The following is a 26,019-nucleotide window of genomic DNA, read 5'->3' as shown; positions in this document are numbered from 1 at the left end:
GATGTACATGTAAGTGGCTTTATGGTAGGCAAAATCTTGCTGACTCCTCAATGACTGAGCATAAAACCAATGTTTGGTTATTTAAACAGGATACATTTTTATCAGTTCTAAATAAGGGGATTAACGTGCAGCTTACAATGTATGCCTACGTTTAGTAGTAATCATGGTGTGATCATAACGAATGGACGTGTTTTAGCTACGTGGGCCCGGTGCGGCTGGTGTGACTGACAGATCAGTTCTCAACTGACGCCTTTTACAAACAATTTTTGACATAACTGCAAAAGTCGTAATGTGCGTTTGACGTTCATGGCGTACCTTTGGACTTGGTTAGGTGGGCTGTGCGTGAGGAAGGAACACGTGGCGTAGGTAAACCTCCCTGTCACCTGACGATGACATGAGATAGAAATGCCTGTAGGTAGGGGGTACAGGTGCTTTGACTCTGTGAACAATACAATCGTCATTAATAAATGCCCCGTTATAAATCTATTCACATGCATGTCTGATGTCTGAAAGGATAAAAAAAGACCTATGGGGGTCCACAACAGACTCAGTGTACGCTGAAAGTGTATTTAGAGAAGAAAAGCTGACCGCTGTTTCTATGTAAATAGTCCACAACTTTCCATTTCTGTACGTACACATTGACGTATGGTGACATCATTGGATGATGAAGCAATTCGAGTTGCTATGCGCATGCCAAGGCCCGGCCAGGGTATAGACTTAGTTCCAGACCAATAAATGCTCCAGACTAAAGTCTGAAAAAGGAAAATCACAATTGACTTGATGCCTTCTTTATTTATTGATCTTATAGGGTAGTCCCTTCAGCTGAAAAAAATGATTTCCAAGGGAGCCCTGCTTTATCGTGTAGTTATTGTTTCTTTGCTTGGATGTTAACTATATATCAGATGACGTTACTCTCCACATGCAGTCCCTAAAGGTGCACTCTCATCGGACGTGGGGCACGCTTGCCACATTCTTGCGTTCGTTCACTGCGTCACCGTTTTGTTATTTTCTCCGATTTCTATAATTCTGATATTGCGTAATACGTAAAAGTATGACATAGAAGACGACAAAATATACAACAAGTAAGAAAATTCGTTCTTTATCTCTGAAATTCGTTGAGTATTTTCCGAACCCAGCAATGCCGCAAGCGTGCCCCACGTCCGGTGAGAGTACACCCTAACATTGTAACGACCGGGCGAACGTTACATAAGACTGCGCAATGCTACTGTAACTGAAGGTCGAGGATATACTCTGCGGCATTCAGGACAAAAGAAAGTGAGTTGAAATACTATGTTAGTCAGGTCAAGACTTTCATGTTTGCGTGGTTGGCAACATGACTCGAAGAACTGTTTGCGGATAATGCAAGGAGCTGACTTAACAACAAAAGCTTGTGCATTTGTGCGTAAAAACATGCTGAAATGTTTGCATCCCCATATTTCAATATGACATCTACCTGGCAGCAAAAGTTTAAGTGTTATTATTGATCACCTCAAAAGACGATAAGAAAATGGAGACAATAGATAGAATTCGCCCACAGTGGATACATGTACAATTGATAGGTATCAAGGTTTCATCTATTCAACAAATCTGTTGACTTTATCATTGGCGCCAAACATAAATATGAATAATTTTTTTTTCAATACACGTACTGGTACTTTTCATTTCTAAATACACAAGCAGAAAAAGATTATCCTTTGCCCTTAATGTTTGCATAAAGAACACACAAATTTTTCGGTTACCAATGGAAACAAGGTGCAGTGATCGTTTGATATTTTTATAACACACGGAAATATCATGAACACAAAGCTAAAACCATGGAGTTTGTACTATGCATATATGATCTGTACAGTACGTCGAATTGTTGGTTCAGTCACACTCCTTTTGAACCAGTTAGACCAAAGGTAGACACATGAATAATTCCGTCGCCAGGGAAAACTGGATGGATGGAACGGAATGTCTCTGATCAGAAGTTCTTAATGACTGTCTTCATTAAAACCTCATCAGTGTATGTGGTGGTGGTGGTGCATGGTGGTGTGGTGGGGGTTGTTGGGGCGGGGTGCAGGTGCAGTGTTACCATCACAAGCCCCCCCCCCCCCACAATTAACAAAAAATGTTGCGGAACTTGCACGTGATTTTACCTACCGTGATTTCCCTCCCATGTCTGGGACGTTTATGTCACATTTATTTGGGGTTACTTTGAAGTACATTTATTTGAGCATTTAGTAGCAAGTATGAGGAGGTTCCGTTACTGGTTGTTTGAGAACCTCCCTCCCGGCAGCCGTGGAATTACCAAGGAGTTTTCATCGAAAAATGGAATAAAATTGAGCGTATTCTACATCTCGTTTACATCGGTTTACTTGTTTTTTTTAAGACTTGTTTTTTCTACTGTCTGGTAGATACGCTGAATATACATGTATTTCTGTTTTACATGCTAAGTAAAATAAAAAGTTGCATCGAACAAGAAAGACGAAAAGCGAAAAAGATTTGAAGATAAATGAAAAGGAAACACCGAGAAAAGTGAGAAAAGGATGATAACAATGCACAATCCAAAGTACGGTCCCCGCACCTAAAGTTCATCTGAAGTTCAACCTGCCTCGTTTTCACTCCCCTGCACGTGGCGGTGTCTGCGGTCCGACTCCGGGCTGAGGAAAGGGCGTTGTTGGTCATGACTTACAAATATAGCTATACATAGCTGATGACTGTGCGCGTTACTTCACAAAGGGCGAACGTGTTGACACGCCCCTTGTATCACCCAGTGAGCTGAACATGCGGACAGTTCAGCTGTCAGGTTATCAGTTAGATTTACGCCACTAGCTTAACGCTAACTGGTTTCGTATTTTATCATAGTCTTAAATTAGTAACTTAATTTGCGTACTAAACTAAAAACATCACTAACGTTGCAACGCAAGGAACAAATTGGATCTGTAAGCGACCTGTAAAAACAAATATGAAATCTAGCACTAGTAAGTGGAGGAAATGAATGGAAAGGTATTTTATGCAGCCATTTAACACAGCGTCATTTAAAAAAAGTCGCCACTTTAGCGCATGAAAGCGCCATACATCAATGTTTGCACTTCTGTATCGTAAAAGTTCATTGTGTTTTAGGCATCATATATGATCGAGTCTCAGGAAGATTTATTCCCCCCCACACAAAAAACACGCTTCTTGAGTTCGATATCTGCATTATGAAACAAAGGAAGTCGCATGATGTGTTTGGTACCGGAATGTGTCAGGTACAAGTTTATAGATGGTTGCCATAATGACCTCCTAAAGGATCCGTTATATTATGATGTAAGATGGTACTGTATATCTTTCTCTAGACAGTTTCACTTTTGTACACTGATACGCTGTCACCCGCCTGAACAAGGTCTGCACTATGACCGAGAAGGACTCCATCTTTGACTCGAACTGATGAATCATGAAAAATACCTTTACTTTGCACTTTGACAAACGCCCCGGACGTTGATCTTTCCGTTTCGATCTCCTGTTGTTTATCATGCTAAAATTGTAAGGGAAACTAACCTTTGAGGTGGTTAGGCAAGCAGACCTTTGAAAATGTAGCTGAAAACTGATAAAGCCCCCGTGTTGTTGCTTTCTTGGAAACGGTTATTTGTTTTAGTCCTTAAAATAGTTCTTGCTTTTCAGCCGCAAGAAAAACACATTTGCTCCGACCCTTGTCCTGGATCGTTAATTGTAGTGACCATGAATGCGGCATTAGGTCTGTGGAGGGACTTCTATTGGGATAAACTATCAAAAGTGGCTACCGAATGATAATGTAGTTTTGTTTGCAAAGGCGTACTCGTTGCTTCTCGAGTGAAAAATCTGACCAGGAAGTAATAGTGTTTGGTACCAGAAGGCGCCAGGTTGAAGTTTACAGATTGTTATCATTATTACCATTATAAATCTATGACATGTAATAATGATTATATATGAGATGGTACTGTACTGTTATACTGTATATCTTTCACTAAACAGTTTCACTTTTGTACAGTGATATATCTATATATATAGTGTAACCCGCCTGAACAATGTCTGTTCCTGGGCAATGACCGAAAAGAACTTCACCTTTGAATCATGAACAATATCGGTACCTGCTTTCATTTATGAACTCTACGGGAAAAACAACACACAATTATGCACTTTGACAAACCAAGAAATCGATCTAACCGTTTCTATTTCCCGTCGTTTATCGTGTTAAAATGGTAAGGCAAACTAACCTTTGAGATGGTAAGGCAAGCGGACCTTTATACAGCATGTTGTGTGATAGTATCTGAATGATGTAATGCTCACCAAGACATGGTTTTGGAAGTACACAGACCGGCTGCAATGACAGGGAAGAGAAACGTATTTTTCAGTCATTTGTTCGACTGTCGATGTCAACCGACCGGTAGCTACTCTAAACATTCTACTGTTTTACAAGTTAGGTAAATTAAAAGATGTGTGAACAAGCGAGAAAGAAAAGCAATTGATTTTAACTGGATGATGAAAGAAAATGAGACACTGAGAAAAGACACGAAAAGTGAAAAAAAGGAAGATAACAATGCACAATCCAAAGTACGGTTCTCGCACCTAAAGTTCATCTGAATTTCAGCCTGCCTCGTTTTCACTCCCCTGCACGTGGCGGTGTCTGCGGTCCGACTCCGGCCTGAGGAAAGGGCGTTGACCGTTGTTGGTCATGACTTACAAACAGCTGTACATAGCTGATGACTGTGCGCGTTACTTCACAAAGGGCGAACGTGTTGACACGACCCTTGTATCACCAAGTGAGTTGAACTTGCCGACAGTTCACCTGTCAGGTTGTCAGTTAGATTAATGCCACTGACTTAACGCTAATTGGTTCGCTAAGATGACAAAAAAGGTATTTCATTATAATTTGTATTTATTCGTATACTAAACTAACGTTACGACGTAAGGAACAAGTTTGGTATATGAAGGACTTGTAAGGACAAATATGAAATCAGAGACTAAAGTGGAGGAGATGAATGAACAGGTATTATATACAGCCATTTAACGCAGCGTCATCTAAAAAAATGCCTCGTTAGCGCCAGAAACATGCAATGATTTGCAGTGCATTTATATGCCGTAAAATTTTATTGTGTTTTAGGCATCATATATGATCGAGTTTCAGGAAGATTTACTACTCCACCCCAAAGAACAATATTGCTTATCGAATTTGATATCTGAAACTATGAAACAAAAGAACAATAAGTGTTTGTTACCGAATGCTCCAGGTACAAGTTTATAGATTATCTATCATAATGGCCCCCTGTGCGATTCGGTCACTTGGAAATGTACCCTTAATTTGAGTAATGAACACTAAAAAAGCCCCCGTTGTTGCTTTGTTGAAAGCGGATTGTCAGTGTTTTAGTTCATCTATATCCTACTTGCTTTTCAGCCACAAGAAAACACACATTTGCTCCAACTCCACTCCTGTGCTTAATTAATTCCAATAAGCATGACTGCAATTAAGTCTGGGAAGGGGCTTCCACCATCCTAGACAAGCAGAAGTAGCTTGCAGAATGATGTAATGTACTGTTATGTTGTTTGCGATCTTGAATGACATTACACCAAGGCGTAACTCAGTCGGTGCATCTCGAGTTAAGAATCTGGCCAGGAAGTCCCACAAGAAGTGTTTGGCACCAGAAGGCGCCAGGTGCAAGTTCACAGATTGTTATCATTATTACCTCTATGAATTTATGATATGTAATGTAATGTATAATGATATAAGATACTGTATATCTTTCTCTAAACAGTTTCACTTTTGTACAGTGAGTTTCCCATGTACAAGGTCCGCTCCCGGGCAGTGACCAAAAAAGACCTTTGACTCGAACAGATGAATCATCAAAAATGCCTGCGTTTGCTCTACCTCATCACTTATTGATTCTACAGGAAACGTGGCATATATTGTACTTTCAAAAACCAAGAAATCGAACTTTCTGTTTCAGTCTATTGTCTTTTTATCTTGTTGAAACTGTTAAAAGCAACCTTTGAGATGGTACAAGCGGACCTTTATATGTCACGGTGTGAAATCTTATCGGAATTATGTAATTCTGTTTGCTCTTGAACAACATTACAGTATGAAGAAATACGTAACCGCCAAGCGGACGGTTGGGATAGTGCAACGCCCGGTATTTGTCGTACTTTCGTGCAACACAATTATCTACTAGTCAGACGCCGATAGCCCAACTTACACCTCATCTAAACGTACAATCATACTCAAACATGGTAAATTTTCTGAGCTGGAGAGCAATTTCTTTATTCATTATGTAATTAAAACCAACCGCAGGTTAACTTTCATGGTAACAACATCCTTGCACAGTCGTAGTCATGTTTTAGATTATCAGAAATAGAATTTAGAAAAGACGAACACATAAGAGGTTTGGGGGTTACCTTTCTTTTATCTTAATAATCATTTCCTAACTAAATATTCATATCAAGGCCTGTATACACATATTAGTATTTCGGAGGATTCAACATTTTTAGATGACTGGGCTAACTAGTCTAACTATGCATCGAGCGACTTCTTTTCAAACTGCACCAAGCGAACAAGGCGATCTTTTTACCGCTTGATCTGACCGCACTACACAATGAGGGCACAGAAGGGGAAACTACAAGCAGTGCTGCTTGATTTTGTACCACGCACGGCATTTGGACGAGGCATTTACGGTAAAATGAATTAATTTTACTATTATGTAGAATTAATTTTATGACCCCCACTGATGTCCTTTTATTTCGACCTCCCCTCCAAACTTTTATCTGATACGATTCACCTTCATCAGAGCCTATGCATAATTAGATTAGTCCAATATTTCTATCGGTAACAGGATCAGCTGTTGACTTTTGAAAACGCCACTTCCTCAAAGAACTAAAACTAATGAGTACCAAAGTAATTACATATGATATCATTCATGAAACAAACATGTCAAAAACGACACTAGTTTATCGATATAACGCTACGCACTTTTCACTACGTTGATAATGGTTGAGTCTGATTTTTCGCGGGAAAATTTCTCACCTGATCTGGGTCAGCAAAGGTTACGCGTCACTGCAAAGCGCGCCAAGCCAGGAGGTGTCGGGAGCTGTGGTAGGTATTTCTGCCATTTTTCTTCGTATTTCTTGCAATCATACATACCCATCTATGTTATTTTGTAGTTAAAATGTTGAAGGAACAACTGGAATGTTGCTAGATTGAATAAGAAGCCAAGTAACTGTGCAGCGAGCTTTGACGATACTCGTGTTAGCTCTCTGTGTGTATGCAAATTGTCGTCCATTTTCCCGCGCGAGCCGGTTTGTTTTGAAATTTCCTCGACAATTACTGTAAATTCGCAGCAAGATTCGAGGAATTTTGTGATGTCTACTTGTCGAGGAACCCTTCCAATGTGTCATGTGAAAATCACTCGTGTGTGAGTGCGATATTTCTCTTGTAGATAGCGAAAAACCAAGTAGTTAAGTTAGGTGGGTGGGTACGATCGCTTCTCACGTGTACCGGCGTTATGCAAACTCTCGTCTGTCAAGGGGCAGAGCTTGAGCCAACAGATAACATGATTTCATATCCACTTGTATGTTTTCCTTTCATAACGTATAAGTTGTGCTCTAACGGGGGGGTTATGTCAGTTCCTCGCTTCGTTACCTTGTGTAACGTTCATCTCTTGGCAGTGACGTAACCAAGCTTGCATAAGCGACGGTTATTCATGAGATCAGAACTACAGAAGACGCCCCTGAAGATGTTTCTCACAACCGCAACCCTCTGTTTCTGACACAGCTTTTGCCAGAGAAAATTGTCAGAACTATTTAGAATCTATTTGTACAATTCTTCCATTTTACACAACGAGAAAATGTTTTGATGGTTGAAAGACAAAAAGAGAATGTTGAAAACCATTGTGCGGGACTGCAGGTGGTAATTTCCATGCAGCTAAATGAACAAATGCTGTTGTTATGACAGTTCATTTATATGTATTGCCTGTTTTTTCCCTCTGTACTTTTCTGTACCTCTCTAAGACACTGATTTTAACTTCCCCTTCAGTCTCTCAATCATTCATTCTATCATTAACTTAGATATAACAGGCACCATGGTAAAAAGAGGCGAACGATTGAAGATGGTCCCTTCCAATGGGTCCCATGGTAATGAAAACGGAGACATGACGGGTAGTTCTGATGGCACCGTGACCGAGGATGGTAAAAACATGTCCACAGCGGAGGATAGACAGATAGACAAGGAAAGAGAGAAGGGAAGAGGCAGGAAAGGGAGAAATGTTCCACAGACAGGTAGCTGACCTGCACAGCTCTTTCTCAATCATGGTTGAGGAAAAGATAAAATCTTCAACATTAAGCAGATGTGGCAGTCTGGCTTTTCTATTTGTGGGTGTTCTGTACATTTTTTTTAAATGAAGAAAAACATACAAGACACCTGAAAATTAGAAACCAGAAACATTGCAGTTTAATATATTGAAACTTGTTTTAAAATCAGTGTGCAAAATACTTTTCTGAGCCAGGTTGCACAGTGTGCAAGCTAGGGCAAAGACTAGGTTGCACAACTGAATTTCAAGTTGCACCACCTGCAATTCACTAATTTCTGAAGAAAAAAGTACAATACATACATATTTGACTGATATGAAATGGAGCTGTGACAGTCCATTTATTTCTTCCAAGTAAATTGAGAACAAAATGAAGTTCTGAGGCTCAAAATCTAAGTTGCACCCTGTGCAACCTGAGTTAAGAAGTAAGTTGCACCAAGCAAAAAGTGGTTGCAATGTGCAAGTGTGCATGTGGGTATTTTGCACGCTGTAAAATCGACACATCTGCTTTTGCAAAAAAAAAAAAAAAAAAAAACTTACGTACATCTAGCAATACTTCTCAATCAGAGGTTGGAGCTGTGTTGATGTCACTAGTCTATGGTTTTGTTCAGTTCAGTTCATAAAAATGTTCAGTTAAAAAAAGACATTATTATGTATCTGTTGTGGACAAAACAGTTCCCTTGTCTAGGGGTTGTTGGCAGTGCAATATTACAAAACAGTTCAAATATTTTCAATGTTCATTTTACTTTAGGTGTGAAAAACCCAGTTAACTAACTTACTATCCATTCTTTTCATCCACATCTTTTCATGATCACTAACACAGGATATTGAAAAACAAATTTTGTCAACCTGACAAGTTGGTATTGATTGAACAGTGTTGTTTTAAGGTGCAAATTATACTTCTATAATGTGACATACTTCTGTTTCTAGTGGAGTGCCCAGTCTGTAGTTGTGCTATACCACAGAGGAGCATCGACAGCCACATAGACATCTGTCTTCTGAGAGGAGAGAAAAAGGAATCACTGAGAAGGTAGGAGGAGTATTGGCTTTGCAACCATTTTCACACCTTTTTTAATGTAGACAGTAGAAATAAGTGCATGGATAATCATATGCTCACAGATAGAAAACCAAGGTAGTACACTCAAGCATGTTTGTAGTTTGAAACGAATAAAACAGGCGCTGTGTACACTAAATCCATCAAGCTTTCCTTTGTTAAGGTCTATATCTAATGAGTTTAATAAGTTAATTTGTGAAGGCAGTTTGACTGACAAGCATTGTACAAGGACTGCTAAGAAGGCTTATGTAACTTAACGTGTTCAGCCTCTTTGACACAACCAACACTTCGGTTGAATTCGCAATCACATTAGATCACCACTGTTTGTATTAGACTGCTAATATGTGTGCATTTTTCCTTTAGTTCTGGAGTGAAGCCAGCCACATTGCATGAAGAGGCTCCGCCCAAAAAGCCAAGCCGGAAGTCCCCAGCAGAGCAAGACGAAAAATCCATCATATCCCAAACAGAATTATCTTCCTGTAAAAACTGTGCACCTCAGTTTGAGAGTGCTGATAATAGTTCTTCTGACCTAGAAACTGAGAACTCAAGACCGGAAGAAGACTACAAAAGTACAGTAGACATTTCTGGAAAGGTTTTGGACAAGGAGAGTCGTGTGCTAAAGCCCTTGACCAACGGTTTGGTCTCTCCGCTGAAACTATCTGAAACAATACCAGTTTGTATCACAACAGAAAAACCTGCATCAAATGAACAGAAGCCGACATTAGCTTCAAGTGAAATAAAAAAATCATTTCTTGAAGAAGTACAACCTCCCGATCCATATCTCCCAGCACTCGCATCATTCCAGAAAGCTGAGCCTACGAAAGTCTTAGACATTACAAGCAGTGAGAGTGGTATTGAGGAAAACGTTTCTATTGACAATTCCTTTTCGTCTGCTGTATCTGAGCTTACATCATCGTTCCATAGTGCTGAAAACTCGCCAAAGGATCCTGAACACCCAGACAGTACCTCTGCTCACAAAACCCCCAAAGTTCTTGGTTCTAGTCCATTGTTATCAGAACTAGAAACAAAGAAGGACATCACAAGTGCAGAAATGAGGGAATATCAGAGAGCAAGCCCAGAGCCAGGGACAACTGGTAGTGAACCATCCAGCCCTAAGCCAGGTATGTAGTACTCTACTATAAGCCAAGTTAACCTTCTTCCTGCTGTCAAACTTACTCCATAACCAGTACAGATTGGGGTGCCAAATGACAACTTCAGAGTGCTTTAGGTTCATAACATTTATGGTTTTCTATTCCAGTTAAAATTCAAATGCGGCATACTTCAGAAAACTTCAAAGGTGTTGTTAGGTTTAGCTATCTTGTTAAAATAGGGCCTTCGACAGAAGTTTTATTAACAGAGAAGTGTTAGAAATTTATAAAGAGAGTGTTAATTATTGCTCAAAACACCACTCCAGAGAGGTACATGTGCCTGTGTAACAATCGTTTTGACTTGTACCATTCTGTTACTTCTAGTTGAGGAGGTAGCCAAAGAGCCTGTGGCCGGATCTTTCCATTCTGACAAGGGCACGGAGAACAAAGATGGTGGACCCAATCTCATCACAGCAGCCATGTTGGAAGAGGAGGAGAAACTACACCAGGAACTGGAGGAGGAGGAGAAGGCCCGGATGGAGAAGGCTAGAGAGCAGTGGGACCAGAGTCTGAAGGAACAGAGGTTCTCCCGACTCACTCATCTGCTGAAGAAGAGCAACACCTACACAGAGTTCCTCCTCAAGAGGATGGAGAGGCAGGCGGAGGAGGCCAAGCGGAAGGCAGAGGCTCGCAGGAAACGGTTGCAGAAGCAAGAGGAGAAGAAACGATTGAAGGAGACCACTGGGAGCCAGGAAGTGAGCGTCCGACGCAGTGACAGACGCCACCAGTCAGACAGTCATCCCAGTCCTGTCAAATCCGCAGCCAAGTCTACACGTGGAAGCAAGGCGGCAGCCAAGGTGAAGACAGAACCAGAGGAAGCTGGCCCTTCTGAGGATGAGAAACATGCCAAGAAGAGGAAACGAGAGGATGACTCGGAGTACTGCCTGGCAGATTACATCAGTAAGGAGGAGCTTGAGAAGAAGAAGCAGAAGCTGGAAGGAGAAGAACAAGTCGTTCCAGATGCACCAGAAGATCAGAGCGTTCCCCGCTCCATAGTTCAGATTATGGAGAAGGAGAAGCCAACAGACACATTCCGCAGAGTCATCGACGGCAAGCCAGTGTCGGACAGGCAGCCGGAGCTGTTCAGTGGAGGGGTGCTGAGGGAGTACCAGCTACAGGGCATGGACTGGATGAAGGTAGGTTTGGGTGAACTCTTGAGATCAGAATACCAACATGCAATCTACAATTTCCTGAAAGAGAACTGGAATTACATCTAAGAAAATTACAACTTGCAAAGTTTTGGAGATGAAAAAAAAAAGTGATGGTATGCATATGTTGATGCAACTACTCAGTTTGGTATTAAATATCACCGACATGAATTATCTCTGCACTATATATTGTAGCATACTGCAAATGCATTGAAGTTCCCCAGGGATTGAATTTCGCTGTCAATTGAGGGAAAATGGAGTGTTCACCCTGGTGTTGGGTTCGCAAACAAATAACCACTGCAAAGCTTGCAGTATCGAGCTCTTCTTGAGGTGAAGTCTTTTTAACAAAATTTTATATTGTTTCATAGGTGCTGTATGAGAACGGAGTGAACGGTATCCTTGCAGACGAGATGGGTCTGGGTAAGACGGTGCAGTGTATCGCCCTGTTTGCAGAGCTGATCGGCGAGGGTATGATCGGACCGTTCATGATCGTAGCGCCTCTCTCAACCCTGTCCAACTGGTACTCAGAGTTCCGCAGATTCACCCCTAAGGTTAGTGAAGATATGCTGTCTTCCCAGCAATCATGCAGACTGTGGTTATAATTTTATTGCAGCTGTCAGGCTTCAAATGTTATGCCAAATCAAGCCAAATCACAAATAAGTATAATACTAAGTTGTTTTTAGCCTTATAACTGATGGGAATCTAAAATGGTTGAAAATTTCATGATTTTTTGTAGCAGCCTGAATGTCAAGATTTAGTTTATTTATGTCAAGATTTGATTGATCTTAATTGCTTGTGAATGTCCTTCACACTCACACTCACTCACTATCCATGGTTTGCGTAAACATGTAACGTCTTGTTGCACCAAAGCATGCACTTCTTTACTATTGTAATACTGCGGCTAAAGGGATTTGTGTGTTTTGAACAGGTCCCAGTTCTCATCTACCATGGCACCATGGCACAGCGCACTAAGCTTCGGCGAAAGATGTTCAGGTGAGATAAGCTAGGCTAGTTCAGTTCAGTTCAGTTCTAGCTGCTAGGCTAGATAACAGAATATTCTAAATGATTCTTTATGATTTAGATATGTGAAGTCTAACTCGGTGGGGATCAATTGTGAATTGTACCTACACAAAAATGAACATAAAGACAAACAGCAAGTCGACAAGAACTTAGAGTCATCGTCAATAAAATTTAGAGTCATTGCCATCCTTCTCTCTGCATGACTTTCTGTATAGCTCTGTCCGGTATAACACAAATGACCACAAGCATGAGGATGACAAAGAAACCATGAAGCTCAACTCAAAGGTCATTTTGCATGAAATGAATTATTTGTAACGTTCACTCCAACCAGGGTGCATGGGGAGTTGGGCGTCCATCCCATCGTGATCACGTCCTACGAGATCACAATGCGAGACAGCCGTTTCCTGGCGGTTCACCACTGGAAGTACATCATCGTGGACGAAGGACATCGGATCAAGAACCTCAACTGTAGGCTCATCAGGTCAGAAACTGCAAGATTACAAGGTTTTCCCTTTGTAACTCTGTTACAGAAACGAAAGGTTTCTAAAACATCAAAAGAATCCCAAACAAAAATGTTTTAAGAAATGGATCCTGTATGATTACTTAGTAAGATATTGAGCAGTTAACTTATGTTAGAATTGTTCAGTTTGATGATAGCTTTGGTAGTGTAGGGTGCATTTGAACACATTTTCAGGTAAAACAAACAGGGTAGTTTGAAATGAAAACTAGGAAATAGAAGACTTGAAGAGATATTCAGAAGTCACTAAAAATAAATTTGTTCTCTGTATGTAATTTCAGGGAGATTAAGAGAATCCCCACAGCCAACAAGATCCTGCTTACAGGCACCCCGCTGCAGAACAACCTGGCAGAACTCTGGTCTCTCCTGCACTACCTGCTGCCAGAGGTGTTCGATGACTTAGGAAGGTAAGACATGTTTAAGGAAGGTAAGACATGTTTAAGGAAGGTAAGACATGTTTAAGGAAGGTAAGACATGTTTAAGGAAGGTAAGACATGTCTAACAGAACAACCTGGCAGAACTCTGGTCTCTCCTACACTACCTACTGCTGGAGGTGTTCGATGACTTAGGAAGGTGAGACATGTTTAACATTGATGAGCTATGCACAGCAATACAGCAAATGATTACTGTATACAGTACTATCTGGGAAAATTCAAAAGGTGTATGAAGGGAAGCAACCAAGCAAAAAATGAAGACCCCAGAACAGCAAAGATAGTAATTGCCATGATTTGCTTCTCTTGCTACAAGCGGTGATTGTCCGAATATTCCTTAAATATGTTCCAGTTTAGTTTATTTGCAAAATCATGCCCGAAGGCATACAGTCTACTAGAGCCTCTGCAGATACAACCTTTTCTGCGGTACTGCACAGTGCTGCATGGGGGCATTACAAACTATTGACATGTTTCCTGTGTTTGCCCCCTGCAGTTTTGAGGAGTGGTTTGACTTTACATCGATCAGTGAGGAGGGAGGGGAGGAGAAGATTGTGGAACAGGAGCAGGAGAAGAACGTACTGGGCATGCTCCATCAGGTATGAGAGAAATACAAGCACACCTTACAGTGACTAACAGTGTTGAATGCTATTAAAATCATACCTGACATAGAAGAGATGTACTTTTGTGCTAAATTTGAGTTGTTTTTACCATTTTTGGAATATGAAAGCTATTGAACTGTGCACTGGCTCACTGTTGTTCCTCATCTTGCGAGGGTTAGAGGTTCTTGCTAAATGAGCTTTAGATGGAGATAATGTCAAAGTTGAAATTTGTTTTATACATAATGTGTTAACTTTCTTTTACTTCTTTTCATCCATAACTTCTTAAAGAAATTCCACCATCTAGCCTTTAAAGACACAGACCTTACATTGCAAATCTACCTTCTTCCAGGTGCTGACGCCGTTTGTGCTGAGACGTCTGAAGACGGATGTAGACCTGAACATCCCACCCAAGAAGGAGCTCCTGGTGTACGCCCCCCTCACCGCTCACCAGCAGACATTCTACAGGGGCACCATGGACAGGTCCATCCTCGCCATGCTCAAGGATAAGGATAAGGACGTAAGGCCTGAAGGCTGAACTGCTGTCTGTAACTTAAACTGCGACACATCTGTATATTTTCCCTAATAATGACTTCCCAACTGACTTGTTCTGTCAATTCAAGTCTACTTCATTCTATTAAATGTCACTTGTTTGAAGTTGAAATGAAGAGAATGTGGTCATTTACATTGATGGCAATAAAAAGGCTTTTTTTCTTGAATCTTTTTTTTGCCACTGATTGGCAAGGATTTAGATACAAAGCATGAGTAAGATACATTGCCACGTGCATTCTTTGATCTGCAGAATTAAACAAGACGTAGGTTGAAGTGTGCAACTAGCCAAGACATAGGCGCATTACAGCAAGAGCTTTACCAGTGTAACTGCTACAGATATAATCCTCCATAGTAAATATTTACTGTCAAATCGTATTATTTACATTTGCAATAAATGGATAACAAGTTGTGAACCTGAGTCGACTAATGTTTTAAAATCCAGGAGAAACCATTGGAGCTGTCCGAGAAGGGGAGGCCCAAGAGACGGGCAGCTAAGAAGGTTGACTACCAGCTGATGATGGAGGATGAGGGAGATGATGGGCAGTCGGAGGAAGGCATGCTGGAGTGGGTGGAGAAAGTGGCTGAGGCCTACAAAAGGTACAGGAGATAAAGAAGTACACTCTTCATATTGCTACCAATGTGACAAACATGTCCAAGGATATGTGTAAAAGCATGGGAAAAGAATGTGTGATGAATAAATCGTGTTGAGAGCCACTCCTCAAGCACGTTAAACAATCCACCACACTCTTAGTTATAGAAAGGAGAAGGGGTTCTTCCCAGTGTGAGTGACCCAAACCTTACAGCTGGTCTTCTAAAAAAGTGATGGTCACCTGTTATGTCAATCCTTCCATAAATGCAGGTAAGATGGTGTACCCAATATTGGTTGATTCCTTGTGGAAAAGACTTGCGCGAGTAATCGACCATGCTGTACCGACGGCGCTTGTGCAAGTGTTCTGCCACGCACAGTGCTCGCGTGCCAGGCATTGCTCGTGCGCGTATTTGGCCACTCCGGACCATCGGTGCTCGGGCACAGTTGCCGCCTCTTCGTACCGGTGGTGTGCGCATTCATAATTAAGTTTTTCCCCAGAGGGGGGAAGACTTTCTGCCTTTGTAGCCAAAGTTCTACAAAAAGTCAGCCGTCTCTCAAATGTTACACCATGAAGCGTCAACATGGGTGTTTCATATGAATGAAATTATTGCCTAACCTTGGTATTTCCTCTGAGAAAAGTTAATCTTACTCATACCTTCACTTGTTTGCCGAGAGTGCTTTGTGGGGAATCCTGTAGACTCGTCATTTCTGATGCACCTCCTGTGTGAAATAATGTCCTGTCACCTCAATGGCGGTGCGAAGCTGATCTGTTATGTTGCAAATGTTCCCCTGACAAGTACACCACGACCTTCGCCCTTCTGCTTTTCTCGGTGACCAAATATCACAGATATTTTTATCTGCATAGATGAGATCATGATTTAATCTTAAAATAAATCAAGGTGCCCTACCCTTCCACCACGCCCGATCAACGACCCCTACAGTAGTTATGTATGCAAATTCGCTGTTAAACGCTGATGTTCGTTTGATTTATGATGTCTTATAACTATCAGAATAAATTCTGTAGTATGTGCAGTCAAACCTGTCTAGTGATCATCTCTGCATAAGGACCACTGTGCTTTCTACTGTGCTAAGTTCTGCAGCTTTCCACAGCTACATTCTTAGTTGACAGGGTCTGTAGGGCGATAATTACCAGGTCATCACAGGTCATCAAACACTTCATTAAACCCATTGAACTAGACAGAAACGTTTGCTCAGTGCTGGGTGGCTCTGTACGTCAGCAGGTTTAATTCTGTCCTTCATCGATAGGTCACAATTACCAAAAAGCACAAAAACAGCTTAACAAGAAGTTTCTGTTCCCAGAAAACAGAGGCCATCACCTTGCCAACCAATGCCACTCGCTTGATCTTCTTGGGTGGCTGTGAAAGTCTTGTGTGTCCATTACTTGCTCTGCTCTCTGGGTCACAAATCTCTTGAGAAAGTTGCCAGGACTTGCCTAGAAATGGACCAAAAGCATCCTTGAAACTTGCCACCTATCAACTTCTGATGTGGAGTCAGCATTCAGGGCACCCACCTTGCAGACAGCTTGCTCATTCCCAAGATATTTTACAAAACATTTTGAACTGCCATAGAATATGCCTGGTAAATGCCCGATATGTTGGATAGTGTCCTGTCTGTCATTCATTACCATGCGATGGATGGCCTCAACCTGATTGTCCGTGGTGGCTGATTTTGGGCGTCCAGAGTCTCAAGTCTTGCCTCGCTTAAGTTAGCAACCCACTTCTTTACAGCAGAATAATAAGGGGAGTCCTCACCAAGTGTCAAGACCATGTCTTAGTGGATTTCTTTGGGAGTTGCTAGTGCGTGGCAGAACACTTTCACGAGCGCCGTCTGTGCCCGATTACTCGCACGAGTGTTTTTTTCACGAGAAATCAACCAATATCGGGTCCATGCGGTAAATACCAAAAAGTGAAAGGAAAGAGATCAGTCTTGGACCAAATGTGTTCCCACATATAATAAATTGTTTAGTTACAGTATTTTCAACAACTGTCCACAGAGAGGTGGTGGAGTCGTCTGCTCCAAAGTCGTCTCTGTTGAACCTGAATCTGAAGAACATCATGATGCAGCTCAGGAAGATCTGTAACCACCCCTACCTCGTGGAGTACCCACTGGATCCTGCTACCCAGGTAAATACTGCACCATCCCTGTGTCATATACCACCCAGGTAAATACTGTACCATCCCTGTGTCATATACCACCCAGGTAAATACTGTACCATCCCTGTGTCATATACCACCCAGGTAAATACTGCACCATCCCTGTGTTATATGATGAATATTGTACTATCCCTGTGTCATACCATACCCACCTAACCAAGCCATTAAGTTGATGACTGTACCATCTCTATGTGGTACGATATGTACTAATGTTATTAATATAAAGCTTGGCACTTTGTTCCATAACCAGTAAAGTGCCTTTAGGCAGAATACACCAATTTTGAACAGCAGTTAAAAGCTGCATAAAAATAGACTCAAAATTAAGGTTTAGTTTCGTAATGAATATACTAATTGTTCATTGTACAACACCCAACTAAGCTAGTCAGTTGGATGATAACCGTGCTATCCTTGATCCCATTGTATGCTTGGTACATAACAAAACAAGAAAGCTTCTGAAAAAAGCTGGCCGGTGCATATTTTGGAAAAAGCCTGGATGTTAAACAAAATCACATGAAAAAAGAGTTTTTAAACATCGAATTACTGAATTGGTCTGTTTTCTATTAAAAAAAACATTACATGAGATTTGTCTAACAAAGAAAAAAAATTGTTACAAGTGGGGTTCGAACCCACGATCCATGGCTGCAAAAGCAAATCGCTATATCTACCCAGTGCGTAGACCGCTCAGCCGCACTAATTCCATTGCGAAATCGTGGGTATAGAAGGGCTATAAGAAGAGTTTGGTTAAATTGACCGATCCATGCATGCATCCATGTATGATCCATGCATGCATCCGTTGATCGAACGGCTTCTCTCGCCTCTAAGCTACGCACCGGCAAAAAAAAGTATCCATAGGAATGCTGATGATTGTTGTACCCTCAGGACTACCTGGTGGATGAGAGACTAGTGGAGAGCAGTGGGAAGCTGCTGCTACTGGACAAGATGCTGCCCATGCTGCACAAGCAGGGCCACAAGGTGGGACTTCTTATCATAACTGCTACGTATCCAGCATATTTCTCATAAGCAGTATTGCATAGGCCCATAGAAGACACCTGCATTCCCAGGGAACTTGTTTTGGACTAAACCTTGTTTGATATGTGTTTTCTTGTATCTTTCTTCTATCCCCTTCTCTCTCTCGGCTGATAGTTGCAAAATACAGCTCTACAGAGCTTCATGTTTAGGATCCCTTGGAGTGGATAAACTTACTAGCCTATGACAAATTGCCACATATCTGTTACAGGAAATGTTAGAATTGCGATTGATTGGAGTCAATCGTCTTGAATTAGACTGGCTGACAAGAAGCCAAGATTTGTCCAAAAATCTTACACAAATATTTTCTAAGCTTTCTTCATGTTTTCCTGCCAGGTCCTTGTGTTCTCCCAGATGACCAAGATGATGGATGTACTGGAGGACTACTGTCTGTACCGTGGTCACAAGTACTGCCGCCTGGACGGCACAATGGCTTATCCCGACAGGCAGGAACAGGTAACCACTACAGCCACTAACACTCACAATATGTACCATCCTATGGCTGTATCCTGTTGAACCCAGTGTGTAGTACTTTCAAAACTGAAGACTTATGCATTGGTGAACTCTAGTCTATGTTACCTACTTAGTTGCATACAGTTGCCCCTGTAGGACTTAGTGTGCCAGTGGAGGAGAGGGTGGAGAAGAAAGTGCAAACCCCTCCTTCACCTTAAAAGCCCAAGTGCAGGCCAGACAGACTGGTCGCCTAACCCACCCTGTCTGCCTACCATTGTCTTCCGAGACAGACGGATGCCGACAACAACAATACCTAATGGTCACTGCAGACAGGATTCCTAATGCTCGTGTCAAGGGGGAAAATTATCTAAGGGACCACCGAAAAGTGGTAACAATGGCCATTACAATGTATGTAGTACTACTAGTAGTGGTCACTGTACCAAATTTGACTGTTTGACATTTGCTTCAATTGCAGAATTGTTTAAATTCATCCTTCCTGGTATAGATATGGACACAGATCGGTTGATGTGGATAAATTTATCCCTACAATAGCTGCTAATTCTCACAGGACTGTCGATCGGTGCTGAGTGACTGACTTTTGTCCCCCCCCCCCTTCCTGCCCAGATTGACACGTTCAACAAGGATCCTGACTACTTTGTGTTCCTGTTGAGCACCCGGGCTGGTGGACTGGGAATCAACCTCACGGCTGCAGACACTGTCATCATCTATGACTCTGACTGGGTATGTGTGGCTTGGCTGTTGTAGAGATCTGATTCACAGTTAACCTAGCTTATAATGCTCGATCCCTTTTTATGACTTTAAAGTCAAATGTAACAGGCTAACTGGATCGAGTTATAACTTAACTAAATTGTATTTAGAGAAGGTTTAGAAAGGGCTATAATGTTATGTTTGTGAACATTAAGTTACTTTAGATATTGGTGGTTGGTTTATTGGGAATAAAATAAGATTAAAAATTTAGGCCGGACGTGACGACCAATATACAAAGTGTATTTTGTTTTGGCCTAACGTTATAGGGGCCAAGCAATAATCTAAAGTTCTCTTCTAACAACCAATCAGCACCCTTAAAACAAGCTATCAGCATTCAGAGATTACATATGCATTCGTGAGATGGAAGAAGGACACTTTGAAATCTCCCGAGCTCCCAGCCCAAATTGGGGAGTTTATCGCTTGTTTTCACACAAAAATAAGATATAGTGATTGTTTTAAACTTTGTATTCTTTTTTTTTGTAGAATCCCCAGTGTGACCTGCAGGCTCAGGACCGGTGCCACAGGATCGGCCAGACACGCCCGGTTGTCGTGTACCGCCTGATCACCGCTAACACCATCGACCAGAAGATTGTGGAGCGGGCTGCTGGCAAGAGGAAGCTGGAGAAAATGGTCATGCACAAAGGTGAGTTGGAGCAGCAAAGAGCAGTAAATGCTTCCATTTTTTTTTCAATTTTACATATAGTAGAAATTGTTCTTATTTTACTATCCTCAAGAAGGTTATGTTTTAGGTCTATTTACCTGTATGAAACAGGTATATTTTAAGGTTCGTGTTTTGGTGTGTCAGGGTCGATGTCGGGCCTGCAGGGTCGATATCGGGCTTTCAGGGTCGATGTCGGACGGTCAGGGCCAGTGTCGGACCTGCAGGGTCGATGTTGGGCGGTCAGAGTCGATGTCGGCCGGTCAGGGTCGATGTCGTGTGGTCAGGGTCGATGTCCGGCGGTATGGAATCGACTAGTCTCATGTCCAATGTATTTTTTTTGGTAGAGAAGACCATGATTTGAAATAGATTGATGCTTACCATATCGGTATTTGCATAATCAATGAGACTAGATAAAACAAGAAATTTACAAAAAACTGAATATTTCATGCAGGTATGAGGTCTCTGAACTCTATTTCTGTTTGTCAACAGTATATATAACTTGAGCAATTTGTGGATGGCTCCTTCTGATGTTTGGTGTATTGGTGACTTTTTACAAAATGAAATAATTTCATTCTGGGCAACCTGGCAGCTTTTCTAGGTGCTGCAGCAGAACTTTTGATATCTTGTGTTCTGGACTATCTATGGTCACTATTTTTGGGTCTGTGCTTTAAAATGCACTGGAAGAAGTGCCATACATGTAATAAAGTTTTAACTCACAAGCTCCTTTGGAGCTGCAAGGATGTTGTAGTTGCATCCTTTTTCTTCTGTGAATGCTAAAGACAAGAAGCTAACATGTGCATTTCTTGCTCCTTAAAGGGAAGTTCAAAGGTGGAGAGTCTGGTACGAAGAAGTCTCAGTCTCTGATCGACCCCCATGAGCTGATGGAGCTGCTGATGTCTAAGGACCACGATGTGGTGAGGGACTGTAACGACGTCATCTCAGATAAGGCCCTGCGGACGCTACTGGACAGGTCCGACCTGCTGGCAAGGTATGTGGAGAATCTGTGGTTGTGAGGAAGCTTTTGAAAGTTTCGATGTGAAACTTCAGTAAATGGCTTGAGAATTTTGAGAGAAAGTTTGAAGATGAAATATTTTAGGTGTCATTAACACATGTCATGTCAGTCTTGCTGGCCGAATTCTGCAATGAAATGTCATCTCAAATCATGGATAAATGAAATTTACTGTCGCATCTGTCGTTCTGTGTTGATAGATAGAAAAAAAAAAGCCGTTGGCTGCTTATGTATGCACTGAAGTTAGTCTATTTTTAAGCCCTCACTAAAAACCAATCTGCAGGTATCTGCAATATAACTTTGAAGCCCCTTTAACATTTCCTTGCGTGGCACACTTTGCTTCTTAGTAATGTGAAATGTGTTAGCTGTCTTAGCAACAAGCAACTTCTGAGAAAAATTAATTGAAACAATTTTTGCTGTGTTTTAGATTCTCAGAGAACTTGGATGAAGTAGAGAAGCAGAAGAAGGGGAAGAGGAAAGAGAGCCACAAGGTCGCCAAGGAGGTGCCAGGGTTATTCAAGGTCATTGAGGAGGAGTCAGACGAAACAGAACTCAAGATCCTCTGAGTCAGTAGATAGGTCACAAGGGGTCATCGTGGGATGGAATCCTGTTAGAGCTACCCAGGGCCTTTCAAATCCTTGGTAATACAAGCAGTGCCTTTTACGTCTCCTGTAGCGCCAGTATTGTGAGTGAACATAAATAACATTATAAGTAGCAAGCTATTCCAGGTAGATGTACTATTTGGCCCTCTTCTCCAATGAGGACTTTAATACATTTAAGAAATGTGACAAGTGTTTCTTTGCGGTGTGTTTCTAGTGTTTAAGGTTTCAAAATAAAGGGAAACTAGTGCAAGTCTTTTTCTTGTACAACTTCCAAGTTTACCCTGTACATTCCCAGACCACTGGCACTAGTACTTACTGTCTAGAAACATGGGCAGATTTTTCCCTGTGCAATTTACATTGTGTCAGTGATAAAACTGAACATTCTTCAGTTTCCTTTTGTGTCACTTTGACAGCAAAATGTACATAACTTGAATGGCATTTTCAGAAACTATCCTGAAAGGTAAAACCAAGGAGCTTTTATTAAGCTCCTTGGTAATACTTGCCTAAGGTATATGCAAATAACTTCTGTGTTTACTATGGTGCTTATGTCAAAAAAATGTTTATTTCAAAGAAATGTGATATTGTTTATGTTCATAACGTTATGTTTGTTTAGTAGTTAGCCTATCCTTTTTATAGCAAAATATATGTATAAAAAAATATTTAGTCTTACTCTTAGTCTTAGTTTAACACTTTGTTCATCATAGATGTCTGTTTTGGGTTCATTTGGTAGGAAGTTATTGATTGTGGAACATTGGTACATAAGATGTGCAAAGATATCCTTCTAGCATCTAACCAAACAGAATTGAGTCAAATGTTTACAAAGTCGTTTATTTGTGTTCATTTATTTCTGTTGTCTATGTTCATGATTGTACTGTCTAGTGTCACTTCTCTGAGCTGGCAAAAATATATGCAAATGTGATATATTTTAAAACTTTTCATGACCAGTCTGTACTGATCAGATAAGGGGGAAATGTACATTCTTTTACATTGGTCTGAATCATTCTAAGGGAAAAAGGGAAATTCCCGGCAGATTTTGTACCATGTGCTCTATATGGCTACACTACTACTAACTTTTACAGGTTGATAGCAAGGATTTTTAATGGATTCTACATGACATATTCTTGTGATTGAAGACCAGTTATCTACTGCACAGGGAGTTATGACCACAGACTTTGATGATGTCATAATGTTCATGTAAAGCACACAGACACAGGAGAGACTGTTGCTGTAACTTTCTATGATGAATATTATGCAGTAAAGGCAAAAATACAACATTACATGTAGGTGCTGAAAACCCAGCTTTACATTAGCAAAAAATTAGATTAAATTAGTGTAAAATTAAGTGCAAAAACCCAGACTTATTTCCTTAGCACACATCTATGTATTGTTATTCTTGTTCTTTGTTCTATGTTAACCTTTGTTGTGGAAGGGACGCACAAGACTAACATATTTTAAAAGACAGACATTGTAAGCTAATAAAAACTTGTTTTAAGTTTTAACTTCTTTGTGCAATTCTTGTAGACCCAACCTTTCCAATACGCATTGGTCAGCTTCTTGTACACTGTAGGATGGACCATTGGATTCTACTGATAACGTTATACATGACGTATACTGAAATGCACTATCAAGTTACGTCACACACGTCGACTGGTGTCCGGTAAACGTTTACCACAGCCAATTACTAGTATTTGCCCCTATACTGCTTGGTGGTTTCCAGTATACCGGAAGGGAAAGAAATGTGTAAAAGTCGTGGGCGTTGTAATTTCCAATCAGAAGTGTTTGCGGACTTTAGGAGGACTTCAAGGTGTGGAGACTTGACCCAACTTTAAATTAACTCCACTAACGCGACGTTGATTGCTACAGAGGATGGTACTCTGGTTACGAACTACGCACGTTGCAAAACTAGTCTCGTACTCTACCAGACTGATTACGCTGGCTATTCGGGGCGGGTACCGGTACAGAAAATTCAGGTCCAGAGGATCAGGTCCGTACCTGACCCTGATTCAGTATGTGAAAAGTTGTCAATGGACGATATTCAAAACAATGGTCCATTTCGCTACAAAGAAATGTTTTGTGTGGTATTCGACTCCCACTGGCGTTCAGTTAAATCCTACAAGGCTAACTGCCTCTGTACCATTGGCGAAACAGTTGCTAGAAATGACAATAGAGTTATAGACTCTACTCTACTTCGCTTTTGTTATTTTCCTCGACCTGTAAGCCCCCAAACGTGTGAATGCCTGATCATATAATCATTTTTCAATCGGTCCAACATCCGGTGCACCGAATTTTTTCAGGTCCGATGGACCTACTCCCCTGGCCAAAATGTCCCGATTTTTTCGGCCGAATTCTACGATCCCGTACACCCGTAGGACGGCTTGGTGGAGACTAGCAAAACAAGAGTTCGGAGACCTCATATCTCCATGAAATAGTCTGATTATGTAAATGATTTCTACATTTACATAATCTATGCGTTGTTATGTACACATTTAGATAACTTACACTAATCAAAATGTTGATTGTGCAATCATTTAGATGAATTATAGCACTTTTACATGAATTATGCAAATTAGGGACATATTTGCATAATTGATATCTGTTAATGTTCCACCAGCCACAAACTACATATATGACAGGTATTTGAGTCCCACAATGGCAAACACTACAAATATAGATTCCCCTCATTAATTATGCAAATTAAGTGCCAGTTTGCATAATTTGTACTTGATTATGTACATCTCTGTCAAAGCTACCTACATACCAAATATCATCTAAATTTGTCATTCCCTTGTCCAGTTATCCTCCATAGAAGACCCTACCCCCAACAACTTACGCAAATGCCCACAAAGTTGTCAGGGAAGGAGGCTAATCTAAAGAGGGGGTGTCTACGAGTAAATGACATCATGATCATGCTACCCTAAAGTAGGTGTGTGATCGGATTGGTTTAGAGAGAGCACCTGCGACATTTAATTTTTAAGTATAGCTGCTTGGCGTAAACTCCTTTGGATTGTTCGGCTAGTCACTAATTCAATAAACTTTTATGGCCTTATGCAAATACGATGATAAAGTCTTGGAACTTACACGTCTTAAATGTTGTGCATTGTCCAATCATTGTAGTAAAACCCATGCACCATGAGCTATGTGATGCATGATAGTGATGAATGATAGGAATTTCATATTTGTTTTGTATTCCTTTCGCACATAAGGGAAGGGAATTCGAATTTACTTTCCATAGTTACCTAAATTATGATAATAGACGAATGTATGAGGTCGGTGAACTCTAGCTTCCGCCGGAGGTCTTGAATACTCTAAACGCACCTCATGCCGATCTTTTCTACTAAGGTTATATATCACTCAGCTCACTTGACTTCTCACCAAAACATCGCGTCTCCAAGTTTTCCAAGCTCGAAAATTCAAATCATGCATGGCACCAACTGGCATTAATTTTAAAGTTTTATGTGATCCATATCTTGCTAATAATTGATTTCTTTTTTTTTACTTTTGAGCTACTAAAAGCTACTACACAGCTAAAATCAAACCTAAATCAAAGTTAAGTTAATCCCTCCTCCACCTCTCGGAATATTGGGGCGCTACGTATACCCAACTCTGTTTCTATAGTCCTTGGACCATACAGGCCACTACCAGAGGTAGGATAGCCGACTGGTAGCAGAATGTGTTTTTCGTCTCATCATAAGTGATTAGGTGTAAGTATAAAAAGCAGTCTGTGCCATTTTGTTAGTCTTGGTGACATTTGGTTGAACCCCGACCGTCCCAATGTACGGTGAATGTTTTACGCTCTTCTGCACTGACCTCTGCTGTGATTTTAGGACTCGCTGCATCTCTGGAATCTACAAATGATTATCGATTATGGCCACTTGAGATGTCATAAGACATAACCTATGACGTCTTTCCGAACTGTTTAACTTTTGCGTGATTTTTACTGTATGAAGTCCAGAGCAGTCAAAGGCCATGTCAACCAT

At 41.0% G+C, this 26,019-nt stretch overlaps 1 protein-coding gene across 4 annotated transcripts in view; it reads left to right on the top strand.

Moving 5' to 3' along the window:
* The window catches only part of LOC118413900 (lymphocyte-specific helicase-like), a 32,214-nt gene extending 8,677 nt beyond the window's left edge, over nucleotides 1-23,537 (top strand). Inside the window, exons 1-19 of one of the 4 annotated variants that reach the window (XM_035817521.1) lie at nucleotides 6,964-7,084; nucleotides 8,056-8,265; nucleotides 9,225-9,324; nucleotides 9,712-10,469; nucleotides 10,821-11,632; nucleotides 12,013-12,195; nucleotides 12,573-12,637; nucleotides 12,996-13,145; nucleotides 13,463-13,588; nucleotides 14,106-14,208; nucleotides 14,561-14,728; nucleotides 15,203-15,357; nucleotides 17,364-17,493; nucleotides 18,403-18,495; nucleotides 18,886-19,005; nucleotides 19,627-19,743; nucleotides 20,254-20,413; nucleotides 21,248-21,419; nucleotides 21,868-23,537. In XM_035817521.1, coding sequence (XP_035673414.1) covers nucleotides 6,979-7,084; nucleotides 8,056-8,265; nucleotides 9,225-9,324; nucleotides 9,712-10,469; nucleotides 10,821-11,632; nucleotides 12,013-12,195; nucleotides 12,573-12,637; nucleotides 12,996-13,145; nucleotides 13,463-13,588; nucleotides 14,106-14,208; nucleotides 14,561-14,728; nucleotides 15,203-15,357; nucleotides 17,364-17,493; nucleotides 18,403-18,495; nucleotides 18,886-19,005; nucleotides 19,627-19,743; nucleotides 20,254-20,413; nucleotides 21,248-21,419; nucleotides 21,868-22,006 — 3,867 coding nt within the window. In that variant the 5' untranslated portion in view covers nucleotides 6,964-6,978 and the 3' untranslated portion in view covers nucleotides 22,007-23,537. Of the gene's footprint in view, nucleotides 1-6,911; nucleotides 7,089-8,055; nucleotides 8,266-9,224; nucleotides 9,325-9,711; nucleotides 10,470-10,820; nucleotides 11,633-12,012; nucleotides 12,196-12,572; nucleotides 12,638-12,995; nucleotides 13,146-13,462; nucleotides 13,589-14,105; nucleotides 14,209-14,560; nucleotides 14,729-15,202; nucleotides 15,358-17,363; nucleotides 17,494-18,402; nucleotides 18,496-18,885; nucleotides 19,006-19,626; nucleotides 19,744-20,253; nucleotides 20,414-21,247; nucleotides 21,420-21,867 lie in introns of those variants that run through there. The other 3 variants (XM_035817522.1, XM_035817524.1, XM_035817523.1) reach the window with 3 other exon arrangements.
* The last annotated feature ends 2,482 nt before the right edge of the window (nucleotides 23,538-26,019 follow it).

This window comes from Branchiostoma floridae, chromosome 4, assembly GCF_000003815.2.
Source record: "Branchiostoma floridae strain S238N-H82 chromosome 4, Bfl_VNyyK, whole genome shotgun sequence".
In the NCBI taxonomy this organism is placed as follows: Eukaryota; Metazoa; Chordata; class Leptocardii; order Amphioxiformes; family Branchiostomatidae; genus Branchiostoma; species Branchiostoma floridae.
This window is presented reverse-complemented; position numbering and strand designations above follow the sequence as displayed.